The sequence below is a fragment of the Molothrus aeneus genome, chromosome Z (genome assembly GCF_037042795.1).
Source record: "Molothrus aeneus isolate 106 chromosome Z, BPBGC_Maene_1.0, whole genome shotgun sequence".
NCBI lineage: Eukaryota > Metazoa > Chordata > Aves > Passeriformes > Icteridae > Molothrus > Molothrus aeneus.
In genome coordinates, this window is record NC_089680.1 from 53,905,015 (window position 1) to 53,922,924 (window position 17,910).

The 17,910-nt window shown below is 37.9% G+C and overlaps 1 protein-coding gene across 1 annotated transcript in view; it reads right to left on the reverse strand.

Annotated features, from left to right (window-relative positions):
* Positions 1–17,910, reverse strand: part of SNX24 (sorting nexin 24) — a 91,448-nt gene that overhangs the window by 24,972 nt on the left and 48,566 nt on the right. Inside the window, exon 3 of the mRNA XM_066568980.1 lies at positions 11,466–11,570. Coding sequence (XP_066425077.1) covers positions 11,466–11,570 — 105 coding nt within the window. The remainder of the gene's footprint in view (positions 1–11,465; positions 11,571–17,910) is intronic.

Below are 17,910 nucleotides of genomic sequence, written 5' to 3' on the forward strand. Positions count from 1 at the left end.
CACTCTTTGATAGCTTATTTATCAGATTGGGAAAGATAGATTTAATGGTGCTTCCTGGAAACAAGTTCTTTAATTGGAAATACCTGAGTGCTTAGCTCACTTCGTGCTCTGGCAATTAAGGACAATTTGGAAAAGCGTTTTTCCCCCTACTTGATTAGATATCCAAAGAAGCAGACAAAACAAATGACAACACCACCTAGCAATATTGGTTAAAATAAAAGCCCAGTAGCCAAATTACTTACTATGAGAAATGTGAACCATCCCCATCAATTCCAAGGCTGTGTTACATTCATTTTGCTGTATCTTTGCCTCCCAAGTAGGTAAATGGCAAAATTTCTTTCAAAATGCATAGCTCTATGCCTGCCTCTATACAATTATCCCTTTCCACAAATAAGCCAAATCAACAGAAGAAATTATTTTTCTTGATTAAGCTCCCACATTTCTCTTGGGATGAAACAAAACAAACAATTAATCTTTCCTTATTTGTTCTCAGAAGAACCTGCATCCCTTAAATGTACAATAACCAGGGTACCTGTGGCAGGCAGTCGGCAGCAATTAGGCTTGTGCTGAAAACGAATGGACTAGAGTCAGAATGCCTAATCTGCTGAGAGTTTCTACAGGAGGGCAAGGTTAGACCAGGAAAATTCCCTTGCTGTGGAAACACTGTTAAAAATTACCACCTGACTTCAGCCTAATTAACAAGGTTTGGGAATTTATATGAACTGAGTAATTGAAAAGAATTAGCAAGAGATATATACATTAATCTTCGCCAGTTACAACATTCCTAATGAAATTAAAGATTCTACTTCTGCTTCATGCTTTGTTTCTGCAAACTTTTTTCATCTACAGAAGAAAAAGTATATTAGATAAAGACAATTTTAAGAAATTAAAAAGAAGAAACTGCACCACAAGCCTCAACTTTTACATCAATACTTGAAAATTTTCTTATTTATAACTCAAAGTGTTTATCAAAAGCAACCCTGGAAGTTTCTTATTTTAATGTCCATATTTTCAAAGTCTACTGGAAAAATCCATATCAGAGTTATAAACTTAGGAACATTCAATGTGTATTTGTTTGTAAATGTACCTTCACAGAAATCCAAGACTATCTCAGTCGAAAAATTCTGCAATGAAGGGGTTTAGTAAAATGAGCTTTTTTACATGTTACTAAATCTATATTATATCTTGAGAACACAGACAATAAGCAGGAGGGAAAAAAAAAGACAATCAAAAGTGATATGGGTAGAGATAGACAATGTTAGAGAAGATAACAAGCATTTGTTATTCTTCTAAGCTACCGATGACCACAGGACCTTCCCCCCTTACTTCACCTTGAAATCCTTCAACAACTTTCAGAAAGGAGTCATCTAAGACTGCATAAATGCCAAGAAAAGGCAGCACACACACAGACACATGGGAATTACACCTAATGCAGGAGCATTCAATTTACTACAGAACCAAAGAAGAAGGCTCACTACTCTGCCATAACCTGTCTGAGGAAGACTGTTTGCCTCTTCCTCTGCTCACCTCTCTTAGTTACTGTTAGACCAGCTCTCATGTTTTGCTTAGCAGTCCTTCTTGCAAAGAATTCTTCAGTTCCTATGCTCCTTCCTTTCAACATCTAAACCAGAAGTTCAAGAATTACTGCTTGTTTATTTCAGTATCTTTCTGGTAATCCCCTGTGATTAGTTCCACAGCTTGTTGGGTTTTTGTTTGCTTGTTTTTCTGGGTTTTTTTTCAGAATGGTCTATGTTAAATAGATAGTCTAGAATAGTCTATGTTAAATGATACAAACGATATTGGACAATAAAGTTATTATGGCACACTAGAATCAAGCTTTAATTCAGCTTCCTTATGTATAAGGATTTATTTAACATTGCTTACACATGTAGCATGCTCCTACACTAATTTTTCCCCCAGGAGTTCTTTATCCAAAGCACATAATAAATGGTTCAGTTATTTCATATTTTGTTTTCTTCCTCTGGCTTCCAAACACAGGCTGTGCCTTATGTGCAGATTCAAGTCCTGATGTAAAAAAAGAATTATACACTTCTTCATGAACATTTTCCCCCTGCCCTCATGTGCAATTTATAAGTGTATAAAGAATATTAATGGTGGATCTTCACTCACACAACGAGTGTATGTAGAACAATGCTACCAGAATGTATAAGGTCAATGCAATCTAGGTCTAAACTATATTCTAATTTAGTGCTGTATACTACTGAACAACCTTAATGAAACATAGTGTGTTACACTACACCTGCAATAATAAAATACTCCTTCAGCAGAAAATAAGTTTATCCCTTTATTAGCAATTCATTAACTTTACAGACTAATTTTGAAGAAGAAGCCCTTAAGATTTACCTTACTTTGAAAGTCCAATTTAAAAAAGCAATAGTCATTTGTATACCTAAATATAAGAATTACCTTATGTAAAACAGCACAGAACAGGAACTGAAAATGTTTTTAAAATGCTATGGATTGATTAAAAAGATGGGGGAAACCTGAATCGTTCTACCAAACTTCAGGTGGTGATAATAAGACTGCAGGAATTACTGCCCCCTCCTTCCTTCTTTATTACAATGGACAAACATTTTTGATTTCCCTCCACCTTTGCCAAAGACCTTAAGCAAATCTATTACATATCTATTAAAGAAAAAGAAAATTTACTGCCTACATATGAAATGTGGAGCTACATTCAGGAAAATGAAGGTGACTTCTTTTACCATAGCTAAATGAATTAAGTATCTCATACTTTGTATGGATTTAGAAGGAATCAGGGCTGTTAGAATAGTCATCAGCAGATTAGAGGAGTGTGCCAGCCTTTGAGTTTTAATACCCATAGTTCTGATTTCATAGACTGTGATTTAGACAGAGAACTTAATTTCTTTCTCTCTCCTCTTAAATATTTTCCACTTATTCTGAGCACGTATAGTCATGACAGAGACCATTTCTCACTGTGTGGAAGTGCATGATTAGTACACTTTGATGTTCATCTTAACTTTGGCAAAGAATGTAATACAATACCATTATGATACACAGTATAATGAAAAGGGAACAAGCACTTGGACATGATTTCTAAATCTGTCACAACTACTAATATAAGTTCTGTGCTTAACTGAGTAAAATTTATTTTGATCACTTTAACATGTAAGAGTAAAATAAGAGAGTTCATGCAGCACAATTCTATACAGCAAAACCAAACAGATTATTGAAGATGAAAGAAAAAAATATTAATCATAAATCACAACACAGCACAAGTTGAAAAGCAAAAATTTAACTCCTAAAACACAAACCAGGTAATTTTCTGAGCATACTTGAAAATTGCTTTAAATAATTCTTCATAAATCTCTGCAGACAGACACTTAATAAATGGGTCTCCTGTAAACTATCTACAGAATTATTTTGCTTCACTGTTTTCTTTGGCTTTCTGCTTCTTCTTAACAAATATGCAATCCTGCATGTGTCAGGCACACTAATTTAAAATCCACAGCCATCGAGACCCAGCTATGTATCTTTACCACCAAAGAAACACGTATGCACAACAGAATCTTAAAAAAGCTGGTCACAACAATGATGGATTTAAGTTATTAACCGATCAAAAAAAGATGGATGGTGGTCTGCTTTTCTTAATCTACATCATCATCTAGATCTATTTAAGGATATGTGGTACACTAACAAACTTAGTTAAGGTTTCGATAAAATCAGTAGAATAATCTGCCCTGTTACATTGAGACTGTATCGATCAATAAAATCACTTGTACTAGGAAAGTACTGTTAAGTACTGACAATCCCAGCCATTAATATTATTTAACACTCTGCTCACAATCTTTAATGAGGACAAAGAACATTTTGTCTTTTTATACTTATCATACCATTGCTTTTCGAACTCCTTACAGAAGCTGTTCAGCCTTGATTCTACACACTAAATGGAGTTAGAGACAGAAGACACTGAATAATTTTGGATAATTGAGAGAATTTTCAATGTGATTAATAGATGTGGGTGATTCAACAGACTTTCCAGCAAAACATTAGTTAAATCTTATTTCACTGAATCCAACTTTTTTTTGCAACTTTCTAATGCTGGGCCCTTTCTTCTCAGCATATTCTCCTGTATTTAAAATAAAACTGGTTTCCAGAAACGGCAATCAGGAAGATAAGCATCTCTTCTGGACTTGATGGGAATTTTTCCGCAAATAAGCCAATTTGATCTTAAATTCGTTAGAAATAGATCCTAACAGTGAATGTGTATATAGGACAAAGGAAAGGACTGCCTCTGCAGGAACTTTTGTGGTGCCTAATGAATGATACAAGGAAGTCAAAGTCATTTCTGTCCACTCTTGCTCACAGACATGGGGAATGGTTAAGCAGAAGCCTAGTGGGGAAAAAACCCCACAGGTTAGACACACAGATGATAAGGTGGAGAAGAAAAAAATAAGCCCATATTTTGTGTAAAACTTTCATAGCTTAAAATTTCAACCTCTGAATTCAGATTTTAAGTATATAACCAATTACCTCCCATGTGTCATGCATTTGGTCTGAAAAAGCCTTTACAAGTGGCTTTGCACAGTCACATCACCTGCATGCCTCTTCATTATCTATCTATCTATCTATCTATCTATCTATCTATCTATCTATCTATCTATCTATCTATCTATCTATCTATCTTCTATCTATCTCTATAGATATATCTCAATTATTCAAATATGTCTTCTCAACCACATAATTAACTCCTTTTTCTTTTTAGATAGTGGTCATGATATATACAGAGCTCAGTTCTTGAAAACACATTAATGTTTAAACAAATATAGTAACAACCTGAAACACAAGCGTGTCTCTAACTACTTTAAGGATTATATAAGAAAGGTCATTGCTTCAGACCAAAGATCCATTTAGGACTGTATCCTATATCCCAAAATGGCTATAAATGGATACCAATGAAGAGTATAAATGTGCAAGACTACCATATAAGACATTTTTCTTCAAAACAAAATCAGCTTCAAAAGTTATTTCCAACTAGAGAACCTTCTATGCTTGACATAGGCTATCCTTTCATATACCTTTCCAGCCTTCCAATTGAACTAACTCAAAATTTTGTGTTCACAACACTCTTTGGTGAAGGTACACAGGTATGTGGGAACAATTAAATGCTTGATACAGAATGGATTTTTGAAAATATAAAGCAAGAAAAATTGTAATGAATGGATAAATGTGGTGAATGAACATGGACAAAATGGATAAATGTGATGAATCTGAACTGCACAGAAATAAAATTTAAATAGTTGAATGATCATTGAATAATTCTAAGATCATTTTGCCACTGCATTTCCATAATTAAATAGTAAGCAACTTGATTCATTTTTGTTGGGCAAAGGCAATAAAATGTCCCATAAAATGCACCTATCACACATAGAGATCTCAATAATTCTAAACATCTCCAAAAGCACCAGTCATCTCTACAGCTATTACATATGTAACATCAAAAACTGTTCCACTTAGAAAAGCACTTACAGATTACATCTGATACTAGAGGTCTGTATCAGCTTAAGCCACAATCAAGATCTTCCTGTCTTTATATGAAGTCCTAGTTTTTGTTCTGCTTAAGAGAGCTCAGATAACTTTTATGTACTACTATGGGACCTTTTTTTCCTCTACTTCAAAGAGAAGAGAAAACAATGAAAAACCGTGTACATCACCAAGCATTTCTTTTCCCGAAATAAATTTCTTTTCTTTTCTGATCCTACTCCTACTTCAGAGTTCTGTAGCAGGATTTCAGCTGCAGTTATACAACAGGCTATTTGGCTATTGAAAGGCAAAGCTCTAGCAAACAGATTACGTGGAGTACTTGCACACTAGCATCAGGAGCCCAGATGCCTCATTTTAGAGCAGAGATCTCTCCAGTCTTCTTGACAATGGCTAAAGTTATAAATGTCTGAATTTGCATTCCTTCTTGTTAGAATAGCAAGAGGTCAACAGAAATTGAATCAGTTAAGCAGTGAAGAAACTAATGAAGCTCCGCATAAGGTGATGGAAAGCTTTCTTCTTCACAATTTGATAAAAAACCCAGAGAAATCACAGTAACACAGCCCTTAGAATGATAGTGAAAAGAGACAATGACTGAAGCTTGAGGAAAGCACAATTCTTATCCCCAGCTGAATATGAAATGCCATACTAAGTTTGAAATGCTCTGCAACAGAGTTTTCAAATCAACAAAAAGAACCTTTCAGTATTTTTAATTGAATCTAAAACTTTTATGAAGTAACATCACAAAATTAGATCAACTTAAAAGAAAATAGTACAAAAAATTTGTTCATATCCACTATCCCGTCAGGAAAGGCTATTTACTTATTTAAACTTTACCACAAGGAATTATGTATCAATGCTTATTGAAGTAATTAAAGAAAATCATAGATGCCCATGAAGAAAAGACACCTTTAGCCAAATTTTCTGTATTGACAGTTTGTCCTCTGCAGTCTAACTAACTACAGAAATAGCTCATTTGTCCTCATTTTTTGCAATTGCAGTTGAACTGTTCCTCCAAAAAGAGTAAAAAAAAGCAATATAATAATGTGTACTTTTCTTCTTTATATTTCTGATGAGCTTATTCATAAAGCAACTACACATTATTCATTACATTATTACATCCACTGTTTTCCTAACTCCACCCTGCTGGAAACTAAGACAGCTAAGGAGTATAGAATTGGGTTTTAATTTCTTAAAAGAAAAATTATAACAGATATGGTTTTACTTATGGTTTTCAGGAAAGACTGGTAGTTAAAATATTTTTAAAGATAATTGCATTCTGAAGAATACTGAAATATAGGTCAAAGTGCTTCTCAGATCTCCAGATTATTTCCTTAAATGGAAAACAAATCTCTAGTCTAGTTTCATAAATGCCATAATTCATTTTTAAGATTTGGATTCCTGAAACTACTGGAATGTTGAAGTTCATCAAGTCTTCATGTCTCACAGCCAAGGAGCACTTTAACCAATCTTATCTCCAGGAATCAGGACTGTTCTCTTTGTAAAAAGTTCAAGAATAAATAAAAGGCAAGTATGTTTTCTTGACCTCAGCCAAGAGAGGAATATTAGCTCTACATATTAACTCTGGTTAGAGACATATGTACATAGAGACCCTACATTTATACATTTATACAGAGAACTTTAGAAGGTCTACAACTCTGTTTTATATTAGAGCCTTGCTAGTCACAAGAAGAATTTCTTCAGGTCACCCAGACCACATGAAATGAGTTAGTACTCTAAAATTAATAAAAAATATGGGCCTCCTTCAAAATCTCTCCCTATAAGCAAATTATTTCAGTGAAGACTAGCAGCAGCTATCAAGTCTCCTGCTGAGGTGTGGGTGCCACTTCAAAGTGAATTCTGTTAACGATGCTTGTTATCTTGTTGGACTGATGATATCAGCAAATGATGAGATTTCTTTAGCCCAAGGGGGTTGAAAATATCTATTCCATTGAACTTTAAAAGGCAGACCTGTCAAAGGGCAAGTCCCTGGGGTAGACAGACTGGATGGCAATAACATCCAGTGTCAGCTTACTGGGACAAGGATATGACCTAACTCCAAATGAGCAGGTGGCTGGATCAAATTCTTCCCCATTACCAATTCACAGGAAATAAGCTCTGTAAAAACTGCTCCTCCAATAGTATATAATATAAAATGTATTTGTAACAAATACTGATCTGATCCAAAGCAGCTGCAGCTGCTCTGATAGCCAGTTAGATGAGGTCCCTCCAGTGTCACCCCTCAACATTCAAAATAAGACCCCAACTACCTGTTCATTTGATCCATCTACAAAATGACTTACTGAACTCAGACACAGTAAAACTGTTTTTCTTACTGTGTTTTCAAGTGATTTATATCTTATTTAAATACACATAAAAACCAAATTATATTTCTGTATTGCTTTGTGATAACAGTCAGTCCAAGACTGGACAGTGGATGAAAAAAACCCAAACCAAACAAACACCATCCAGAAGCTACAATGCTGGTTATCAGCCTGCTTCATCATCTTCCACACTTACCTTCACCTTGTGGTACTTTAAAGCAAATACATTTATCTACACTCACTACTATGAGCAGTCACAGGCTTTCAGGGAAGATCCCTTAGGCAGCCTTTCTCAAATTATAGGCGCCTTATACAACCAGCTGCTTAAAATCCTTATCTTCTACCTGCGTTCAACACAAAGCTCCTCATGAAGCTTATCAGGAGAAGATATTTCTAACCATAAATAAATATAAAGTCCAAATCTTACTGCATACTAAAACTACTATCAAGACAGATTTTTGTGAGCAATAGTGTAACCCAGTGATTTATTTTACAAATTTAAAATCAAAACCACCTGGATTCTCATCTCTGCTGTACTGCAAGCTACAAGCTCAGATATACAAGTAAGTAACTATAAAGTTACTTAGTCAATGGCCACTACAAGGTAGTAAAAGCTGGTTAAGTACTCTTCTACTGACAGTAACAGGTGTTTTGAGATTCAAAAGAGACCAAGGGGAGGCATCATTTTCAACATCCTCAGGAGGGGAAGAGGAGGGGTAAGCACTGATCTCTTCTCTCTCAAAGGAGATTTAGGTTTGATATCAGGAAAAGTTCTTCATCCAGAGGGTGGCTGGGCACTGAACAGGCTCCCCAGGGCAGTGGTCATACCACCAGCCTGACAGAGCTCAAGAAGTGTTTGGACCAAGTGCTCTTGAGCACATGGGGTGACTCCTGGGGCTCTGCTGTGCAGGGCCAGGAGTTGGACCCATTGATCCTTGTGAGTCCCTTCCAATTCAGTTTATTCTCAGATTCTGTGATTTTCTTATTTAGCAAAGAATAAATCTGCTCAGTTTAAGTGCTTTGTGCTGTAGTTTAAGCTCATGCACAGAGACATTTACCATGATAAACAAAGTAGTAATAGCTTATTTCTTCATACTAATTTGCTTTAATGTTTGGGGCCACAATCTGTCATTCACTTATCTTTGCATCTGTTTCCTCATTAATAAATTAAACATAATCCTTCTTTCCTCTTGTCAGTCAGTTGATTGTTCTCAGTATTCACAAGGACTCTGTAAATATTATTATATATGCAGTTGAATTACTAAGCACATTAGTGCTCTAGTCAATTGTTTCACAGTATAAAAAACAAAAGTAGCACATTACAGTCAAACTTGCAAAATATGAAAATCTTACTTAAAAATAGTGTAGATAAATCATTCTTTCAAAATTCTATTAAAATTGGTCTACTATAACAAGAAAAAGTCCTGACACAACCTTTCAAAAACAGAAGTAAAATAACCAGTCTTGTGACAATTAGCTGCCAGTGGCTACTGATACATTAAAAAATAATAAATAAATACTCTTTGTAGCTCACAATTTAATAATACTTCATTTATTTGTAATTTTGCTGCTCTTCAGAAAGATATAATGAAATGTTTCTGAGCTCCTGTCCATCCACTCCAAGAAACAAACAACTTGCGCTGAAAGCATTTAAAAGGGTGGTTTCATCATGAAAAGGTCACAAAAAGTAACAAGGTCCTGGCAACTGAAGCACCTTCTGTCTTAGACAGAGGAATGTCTTGCTTTCTTTATTACTTATAGAGAATGATTCTACTACCCTCATTTCATGTCAATATTTTTATTTGCATTTAATTACAGACAACTATTTAGTTGAAAATGTCTTAAGAACTCAATATGGTTAGACCTTGTCAGGTACAGGTCTGTATTCGATGGCCATCTGCATGGTATGAATTCATTGAACATTACATCTATGTAATAGCTCAGGATTTGCATATGGTTCTGGCTGGTTTTATACAAAACAATTTATGACTGGCATGTTGTCATAAAAGTTTATCTGCTGCACAAATGTCTGGCTACAAGCACCACCACTGACTAGTGACAGTAGTAGCCAAACAACTCCTACAGATAAACTGTCAGTAGTACCACCTGAAAACATGTTTGCAATATTTTACAAAAATGGTGTTAAATAAAAAACTGATCACATTTTCTGAAATTGTAGGATATTTCTACACTGTGCTTTGGCAAATGCTTGGCACTGTTAAAAAATGTCTCATAACTGAAGTGCCTTACTATGAAATTTTTATTGTCTAGAACCACGCTCTAATTATCTTAAATGTTAAAATTTCACTGATGATTAATTCTGCTTTCTACTAATGGGCACAGAAATTAATTACTATGACAAAAGTATTAACAACTTTTCTTCTTGTTTAAATTAGTATGCACATTGGTATGCATACAACTTAGAGGCTTGTCATGTTTTTAAACAGATGATGCCCAGCAGTCCCTTCCAACCTAAACCACGGCATGTTCCTATGACAGCCAACAGCAAAAGAATAGAGGAAGAGTTAATTAAACATGCAAGACTGCAAAAGAACAAGAATTGACTAACTCTTCCAGTAGGGGGAGATGTTCTTTTACAGTTTATCAGCAATTAAAAGTGATAACCAGATTACATCTCTACCTTTTTAATGAAATCAGCTGCTTAAGACTAACTAGTATGTGTGCTTTGGTAGTGATTATGTCCAATAGAAAGTTGTATGGAAACCAGAAAAACCAAAAATTCACTGCAAGAGGCCAATGTGAGTAAAAATAGAAGACTTATTCTTGCCTTCCTCTCAAAACAATTATGTTTTGACACATTATTTCTATTAACCCTTTCAGTAAACAGCACTTGGATTAGTATAGCTGAAAGCGCAGTGAACTGGGAACATGTTTAGAGGAACACCTTCATCTGGCTTTGCCACCAGAGAAACAGCTGTGAACGTACACCACAGGACATTTTTTAAAGCAATCATGGTGACAATAGAAATTCCATTTATTAAATATGAATGGGATTTATTCCTGATATATTTAGACGTCTATACAATTGCATCATTCCTGAAGACTCCTTTTATTGTCTTTATCAAAATCATGACCCATCTAGGTAGATCCTAAGACTTAAGGCAAATGTCCAAACCAACTAAAATTAATATGAGATGACAGGTGCCTATTTCACCTAGAGGAGCAGTTCATATACAGGCATGTACAGCAGAGTGATATGAATTTAATGAGCCGATGCTTCCCTAGTCTGTCTAAATGGAGGTGAACTAATTAAAGCCTCCTTATAGTTTTTCTGCAACATTTTTGATTGGTATAGACAGAACAAAGACTATATTCTTTGGAAATAATAACATTATTTTCCCCATTTTAGGCAGACGAAAATGAAGGTTCACCAAAGTCAATGAGCAGCCTTTGGAAAAATCAGGAAAAAAAATGCAAAACAGTCTGGATTTCTAGCTGGTAGTTCTGCTAAGTGAACAGAAATCACTGCTGCTGGTAAGCATACAGATTACTTCCCACTTCTAAAACTGCCTATCAGTAAAATGCCACACTTCCTACTTTCTAATGCTGTGGAAATAGATGCTGCTTTTACTTTCAGCAGGCTGCAAGGAGACACACCTGCAAGTACAACTCCAAGCCTTGTCGTCGCTGCTCCAGGACCTTGGGGACCCAGTTTCTCACGTGCTTTGAAGGAATCTCTGGTGTTCTTATGAACTTCTTGAGCTGCAAGAAAGAAAGACAGAAAGAAAAAAAGAAAAAGAAAAAAAAAAAAAAGAGCATAAAAACCTATGTATTAAGGACAACAGCATGGAAATGAAGTTACTTACAATCATCTCCCTGAAATAATAACAGCTGTCATACCTACAGAATGTTAAAAATCTTCACATCCAGTTGCCCTGGATAGTAAAGAGGAACCGTACTAACAATTTTTTGTGACTAATAGCCTGAAAATGAAATGGCAACCACTACATGAGAATATTTGAAATTAGATTTTCCCATTAGTCTACCTGGGACAATACCTCACAACATTACCATGACATAACCAGAAATTACCTTGCTAAGTGCAGTGAACACACGATGATGGCTTTTAATTCCAGAGTTAGGCAATTATAAACAGGTGTGAAAAGTACAAGGAGGAGTGCTAACCATTTCTCTAGAGAGCTGGCAATCAAGAGAGAAAAATATTGATGCTCTTAAAGTGTACCAAGAGATTGACAGTCTGTGTTTAATATCTTACACAGAGAAACAGCAAGATTGTCACTGATTATATTTCAAAGACAGCTCCATAACTATTCCTCTAAAGATTCCCACGGGAAACCTTACACATGTATCTACATAGATCTATACATAATGTGTATCTATATAGATCTATACACACACACACACATACATTATATATTTATATATGTATACATATGATAGTATATACAAAGACAAAAACATGCAACCTGACAACACTAAAAATCCCCTTGCTGGAGCAACATATTTTTAAAATCAAAAATTATTAATGTTTTACTCAAAACTACAGAGCAAAAATAATAGCTGAAATAGACTCTATTGCATTTTAATAGAAGCTGGCATTCTTTCTGTTGGATATTGCCTCTGAGTAAATCTGAAGCAAAGAATGCAAGGAAAGAAACTCAAAATTGACTTTGACATGCATACCCATGGGAGACTGAGAATTTACATTTCATCTTTGAGCTTGCTGGGATGTCACTATAGGAAAAAGCAGTGGCAACGTATCAACGTCTCTGCAATCACAAGTATCGAAGCTGCAGCCAGGAAACCTCAATTGCTCTGGAAACATTTTGCAACTTCCTTATTTCTTAACAGTGCTAAATTACAATTAAAAGTGAAGTGAGAAAAACAACTTGAAAATAAAACTCCAAACCCAGCTACGTTTACTAACTGATCTTAAAAACAGAATACAACCCCCCATTTTTCCCTCTAAATTGATTGGGGATGTTGAAGAAACTACGGTCACCACTGTTGCAAACTATGACAGCACCTGCAAGCGAGCAACAAATGAGAAGAGTGCTCCAGATGAGTGCAGACAAATCTGAAAATATACAAGTGTCCACCAAGACCTAGCTGCTTACAAGACAAATACTCTGTGGCTGGTAACTCAGCTGGTGATTAACAATCCCCTTGTGCTCTGTGGCCCTGTTACATATAAAACATCCAAACCCCAACTATTTAATGTGCTGGCATAGATACTGGTTGTAAGTACGAAGCCAACATTATACAGATATACATATACATATACAGATATACATATACATATACAAAAGATACACTAAAAGCCCATTTTCTTATGCTTACAATAATCCAGTCATATATATTGCTATAAAAAATTATAACAATGTCAAGGAATATTACGCAAAACTATGTATGCATTAGCTGTATTGCTTCAGACTTGTTCCAACACAAAACAAAACATATTTATCTGAGGACTATTACTGGCCACAGTACCTTCCTGTCTGTAACACTGACCTAATGCCCATGGACATGCTGTAGTCTCTATTTCCTGAAAGACCTAAAGATGGTGAACATGATCAAGTAAAGAGTTATTTGTCCAATTATGAAAAGACAATATGATGTATACACTAGTTACTCTAAAATTATAGACAACTTGCAAAAAAAAGATGTTTTACTCTTCAGTTTTTTGTAAATTTCACTGCAGTAGTTTTAACATTGTGACTTTCTAGCATAATTATATTTAAAAAGAACTACCAATATTTATTAACATATGGGCAAAGAAGTATAAAAAGATATCTGGGGATAAATATGAACAAATGGTTGTATTTTAAACTATGTTATACACCTAGAAATAATTTAATTCTTGCTAAAAAACTTTCCAAATGAGAATAATAAAACTTCTGTTCAGACATATATAATACTGTAATGGGTATGGTGCATAGCCTGACAGGCAAGGTTTGTTGTTCATAAGCAAGGCAAAGCATAATGGTGTATGCAAGCTATTTCATAGAAGCCAACATCTGTGGGTCGTTTCTGTGAAAAGTATAAATTGTACTCCTGGTGCAACGTGGAAGTCTTGAAAATATTTTAAACCTTTTCCACTACAGCCAGATTACACAGGAAGTGGGGCTTTACTTTCTTACATAACTGGAATCTATGAAAGATTGAACCCAAGACAGAAATCCAGACGTGTTCTTGGAAACAGCTTTGTTTAAAAAATGTAATTAATCAAAACATTGATTGGCATTCTGATGAATGAATAATGTCTTCTAAGAGCAACAGTCCTCCTTCCTCCCCACAATGCCAGTGAGGCACACTGTTCTCCAGCAAAAGGCACAATCTCCTCATCAGCCTCTACGTCCATTTTCTACCACAGGTGCTCTCTACAGAAACTTTGTTTCTCCTATCTACAGACATCTCCAACATTAAGGGCACCTTGAATATGCAGCAAGTCTAAAGAGACCTTTCCAATTGCCATGTACTTGCAGGAATTTAGAATGAAACATACATTTCAAATTAAAGGAGAAGAGAGGAGGATAAAGACCATACTGGCATGCTGATAGTAAACTGATGCAAATACTTTCTCTAGGATTTTTGTAACACCGAAAGCATTAAGGTTCAGAGTATGAGCTGTTCAACAATACTAACCAAAATTTTACAACTTCAAAAAGTAATACTTATTGAAAACGTATATTGTTGCAAAAATATTATATATGTTTTGCATCTGTGCAGGGAACAAATAAGGAAAAGTCTCTATTCCTTTGCAGAGTAATATAAATAGCAAATGAATAAGAAAACAAAACAAAGTGAAATGTGGTGCAAAGTGCCTGGTTAGAATATCTGTTTTTCAGATTTGTTTATTTTGCTGCTACTTCTGCAGAGAAAGAAAGGGGGCATCATTTATGGTTTTTCTGGTGTTATAAGAAATCTCTGCAAAAGGAGTTATTGCAGTGAAAATGGTGTACAAGAAGACAAATCTGAGTGAGACTGCAGCCATCCACGACTTTTTCATGGAGTAATTGTGCAGCTCCAGAAATTACACTGAAGTTGGACCAGCTGTCCCATCTCTCTGGCTAGCTGGGAGAATGCCAGTTATGTGATGTGGACCCTCCACCAGTTCTGCTACATGTCCATCCTGCGATGGGCTGAGGACAAGCCCAAGCACCCCCTCTGCAAGAGGAGGATACTGTCAGTCTTGCAATCATTTCAGCTGGATGATGACTGCTTGGAGCATGTCACCACACCCCCAATGACATGAGTCATCCACCAGGTGGGTGTGGCTCTGGGACATCCATCATCCTGGAGCACCACAAAGGTGGGCTTCAAGAATGAGTGCTCAGGTGTCCCGTGGGTGGCATCTAGCCTCCGTGTGCTCATTGAACTGCGTTCAGAACCAGGGTATGCTCCTCCAGACACTGCAACCATGGATCCATCATGGCATGGAGATATTTGGCAACAGTGTTGGATGAGCCATGGTGGAAGACACCATCACAACCATCCCAACCAAACACAGGATGAATGCAGAGCTGCTGGCCTGGATGCTGGGGTGTCCCTCCAAAACTGCATAGTGAAATCCGTGCAGCAGTGTGCGTGTGTCGCTGTGCAATGCAGCAGCAGAAAGGCACCTCCTCCACTGCTGCTGGTGGGGATCCTGGCAGCCACCCCTGGGCTTCCATTGCCATTCTACAGAGCAAGAAGGGCCCCTGGCTGAGTCAGGGAAGGCTGTGCCCAGGGCTGCCACTTCCAAATGGCACAGTAAATGCTCCCCTGAAGGGTCACAGCAACTCCTAAAGAGAAGGGAAAAAGACCCCCAGGGCCTCTCCAGCAAACAAGAGCCCAGCACCATGATGTTGGAAGATGCCTTGGAACATGGTTAAAACTGGTGGTATGTGTCAGCCCTTAAAAGCTCCCAGCCCCAACTCTTGAAATAAAATAAATGCACAAATCTATAGGGAAAGTCTCAGTGTTATTAACAGTATAGATTCTGTCCTCGCTCTTTTTTGCCAGGTAGGATGGAATGTTAATCCTGATGGGTCCTTCTACTTGTGTCAAGTACTGTATCATTGCTCCTCTACATGCAAGCACTGCCCAGCTGATCCTGGGACAGGTGTTCCCAGATTGGGGTCTCCAGACCCAGCCCATGACCCCACTGCTCATCACTCCAGGCCTGTTTCCTCTTCTCTGTACCTTCTGCTCCATGTCCCTGGGCTCTGCTCTCCTACCAGCCTGCAATGCCTGGGGCAGCCTTCGTACAGTGGCACCCAAATCTCTCCTCTTGCCTGGAGTCACAATTTGGTGCTGCTTTGACTCACAATTTGACTCTACACCATGCCAGAGTCATCCCCTGCCACAGCAGGAGCCCAAGAAGGGGAATTATGAAGTCCTGCCCCTGTGAAGGAACAGCTGCACAGCTGCCCAGATGGTGAGCAGCCTGGGAAAGGCTTCTGTCCACAACCACAGGCTTTCTTCTCCCTTTTCCATATCCAGCCTTGGTGTTGGCATTTCTTCTCCTCTGCTTGCAAAGGACCCTCATGTAGGTGCTCAGCAGATAGATGCCAAGTGGCTGAGGACACTGAGTTTGCTTAGTTTGGAGAAAAGTATGATGAGGGATGATGTCATTACTTCCTGAGGAGGGGAAGTGGAGCCGAAGGTGCTGAGCATTTCTCCCTGGGATCCAGTAACAGGACATGTGGGAATGGCTCATAGCTGTGCCAGGCGAGGTTCAGAGTGAACATTTCTTTACCAAGAGGATGATCAAACACTGAAAGAAGATTCTTAAGAGGTGGTGGATGTCCCAGGCCTGTCAGGGACATTTGAACGATGCCCTTAATATAATGCTATAATTTCTGGTCATCCCTGCATTGCTTAGGCAGTTTGACTATATAATTGTACATCTTTTCCAACTGAAAATATTCAATTATATTTCTAATTCTAATTCTGTACTACATTACATTATACAGTACTATACTGTGGGAAGATATCGTGATGTTACGCACAAGATATCACGATGTTACACTCAGGCGGAACCCCTCCCCTTTTATGGTTACTTTACCGTTACCCCCTGCTATAAATGACCCTGTCCAACCGTTAATAAATGCCATTTCACCAGCCACCACTTGGTGTGTGCGTGTGCTTGGTCCGTGTGGCAAAGGTGCTGCCACCGAGCCGTCCTTGACCCGGGACGCCACGCCCCAAGCGGCAGCAACAAGTGGTGCCGAAACCCGGGATCAAACAAGGGACCTTTAGACTGTGGGCGATCATGAGTTCTCCGAGTGTGGGGATTTACAGCTGCGGGGATGTTCTTTGTGGCTCCCAAAGGTCCTGGAGCCCAGAAGTCTCCAGCCAGTCGAGTTCCCGGACCGCGTCAGACTCGAGCTGGGATGAGTGGTTCCGCAGGTGGTCCATTGCTGATCCTGACTCTTATTCTGATGATTCTGATTCAGACAAAAAGGGAGTGGGAGCACGTAAGGTGGGAGCACGTAAGGTGGGAGCACGTAAGCCATCACAATCCTCCTCCTTGGGTCAAGGGAAAACTAGGAAAAGAACAAGCTCCTCTTATGGACTGGAGGAGAATAAAAATAGCGTGTGCCAAGTGGGCCCCTTCAGCCAAGTTAGTGTTTCCTGTCTGGGTGGGGGGCCAGGCGGAAATCAAAGAACCTATACGCCTGTGAATGCCAAGGACATACGGGAAATTGTCAAAGCGATTGCAGACAGGGGGATTAATTTGGTGATGGTCTCTACTCTCATTGACTGTTTTTGGAGGGGATGACATGCTCCCATTTGATATCAAACAGACACATCAGGGCCAAAGCGCTCGCAAAGAAATGTGGGATCTCAGCCGCTGATGTGAAGCACGTCGTTGCCTCATGCCCCTACTGCCAAAAATCACCACTGTGGTCCAGCGGCATCAACCCCAAGGGCCTCAAGGCTGCTGAAATATGGCAAACAGATTCTACATTATGCGAGCTGCTGAAACCCCAAGCATGGCTTGCGGTAACAGTGGACACCTACAGTGGAGTAATCGTGGCCACACAACACCAAAGGACCGACTCCAAAGCAACTATCCAGCATTGGTTAACAGCCA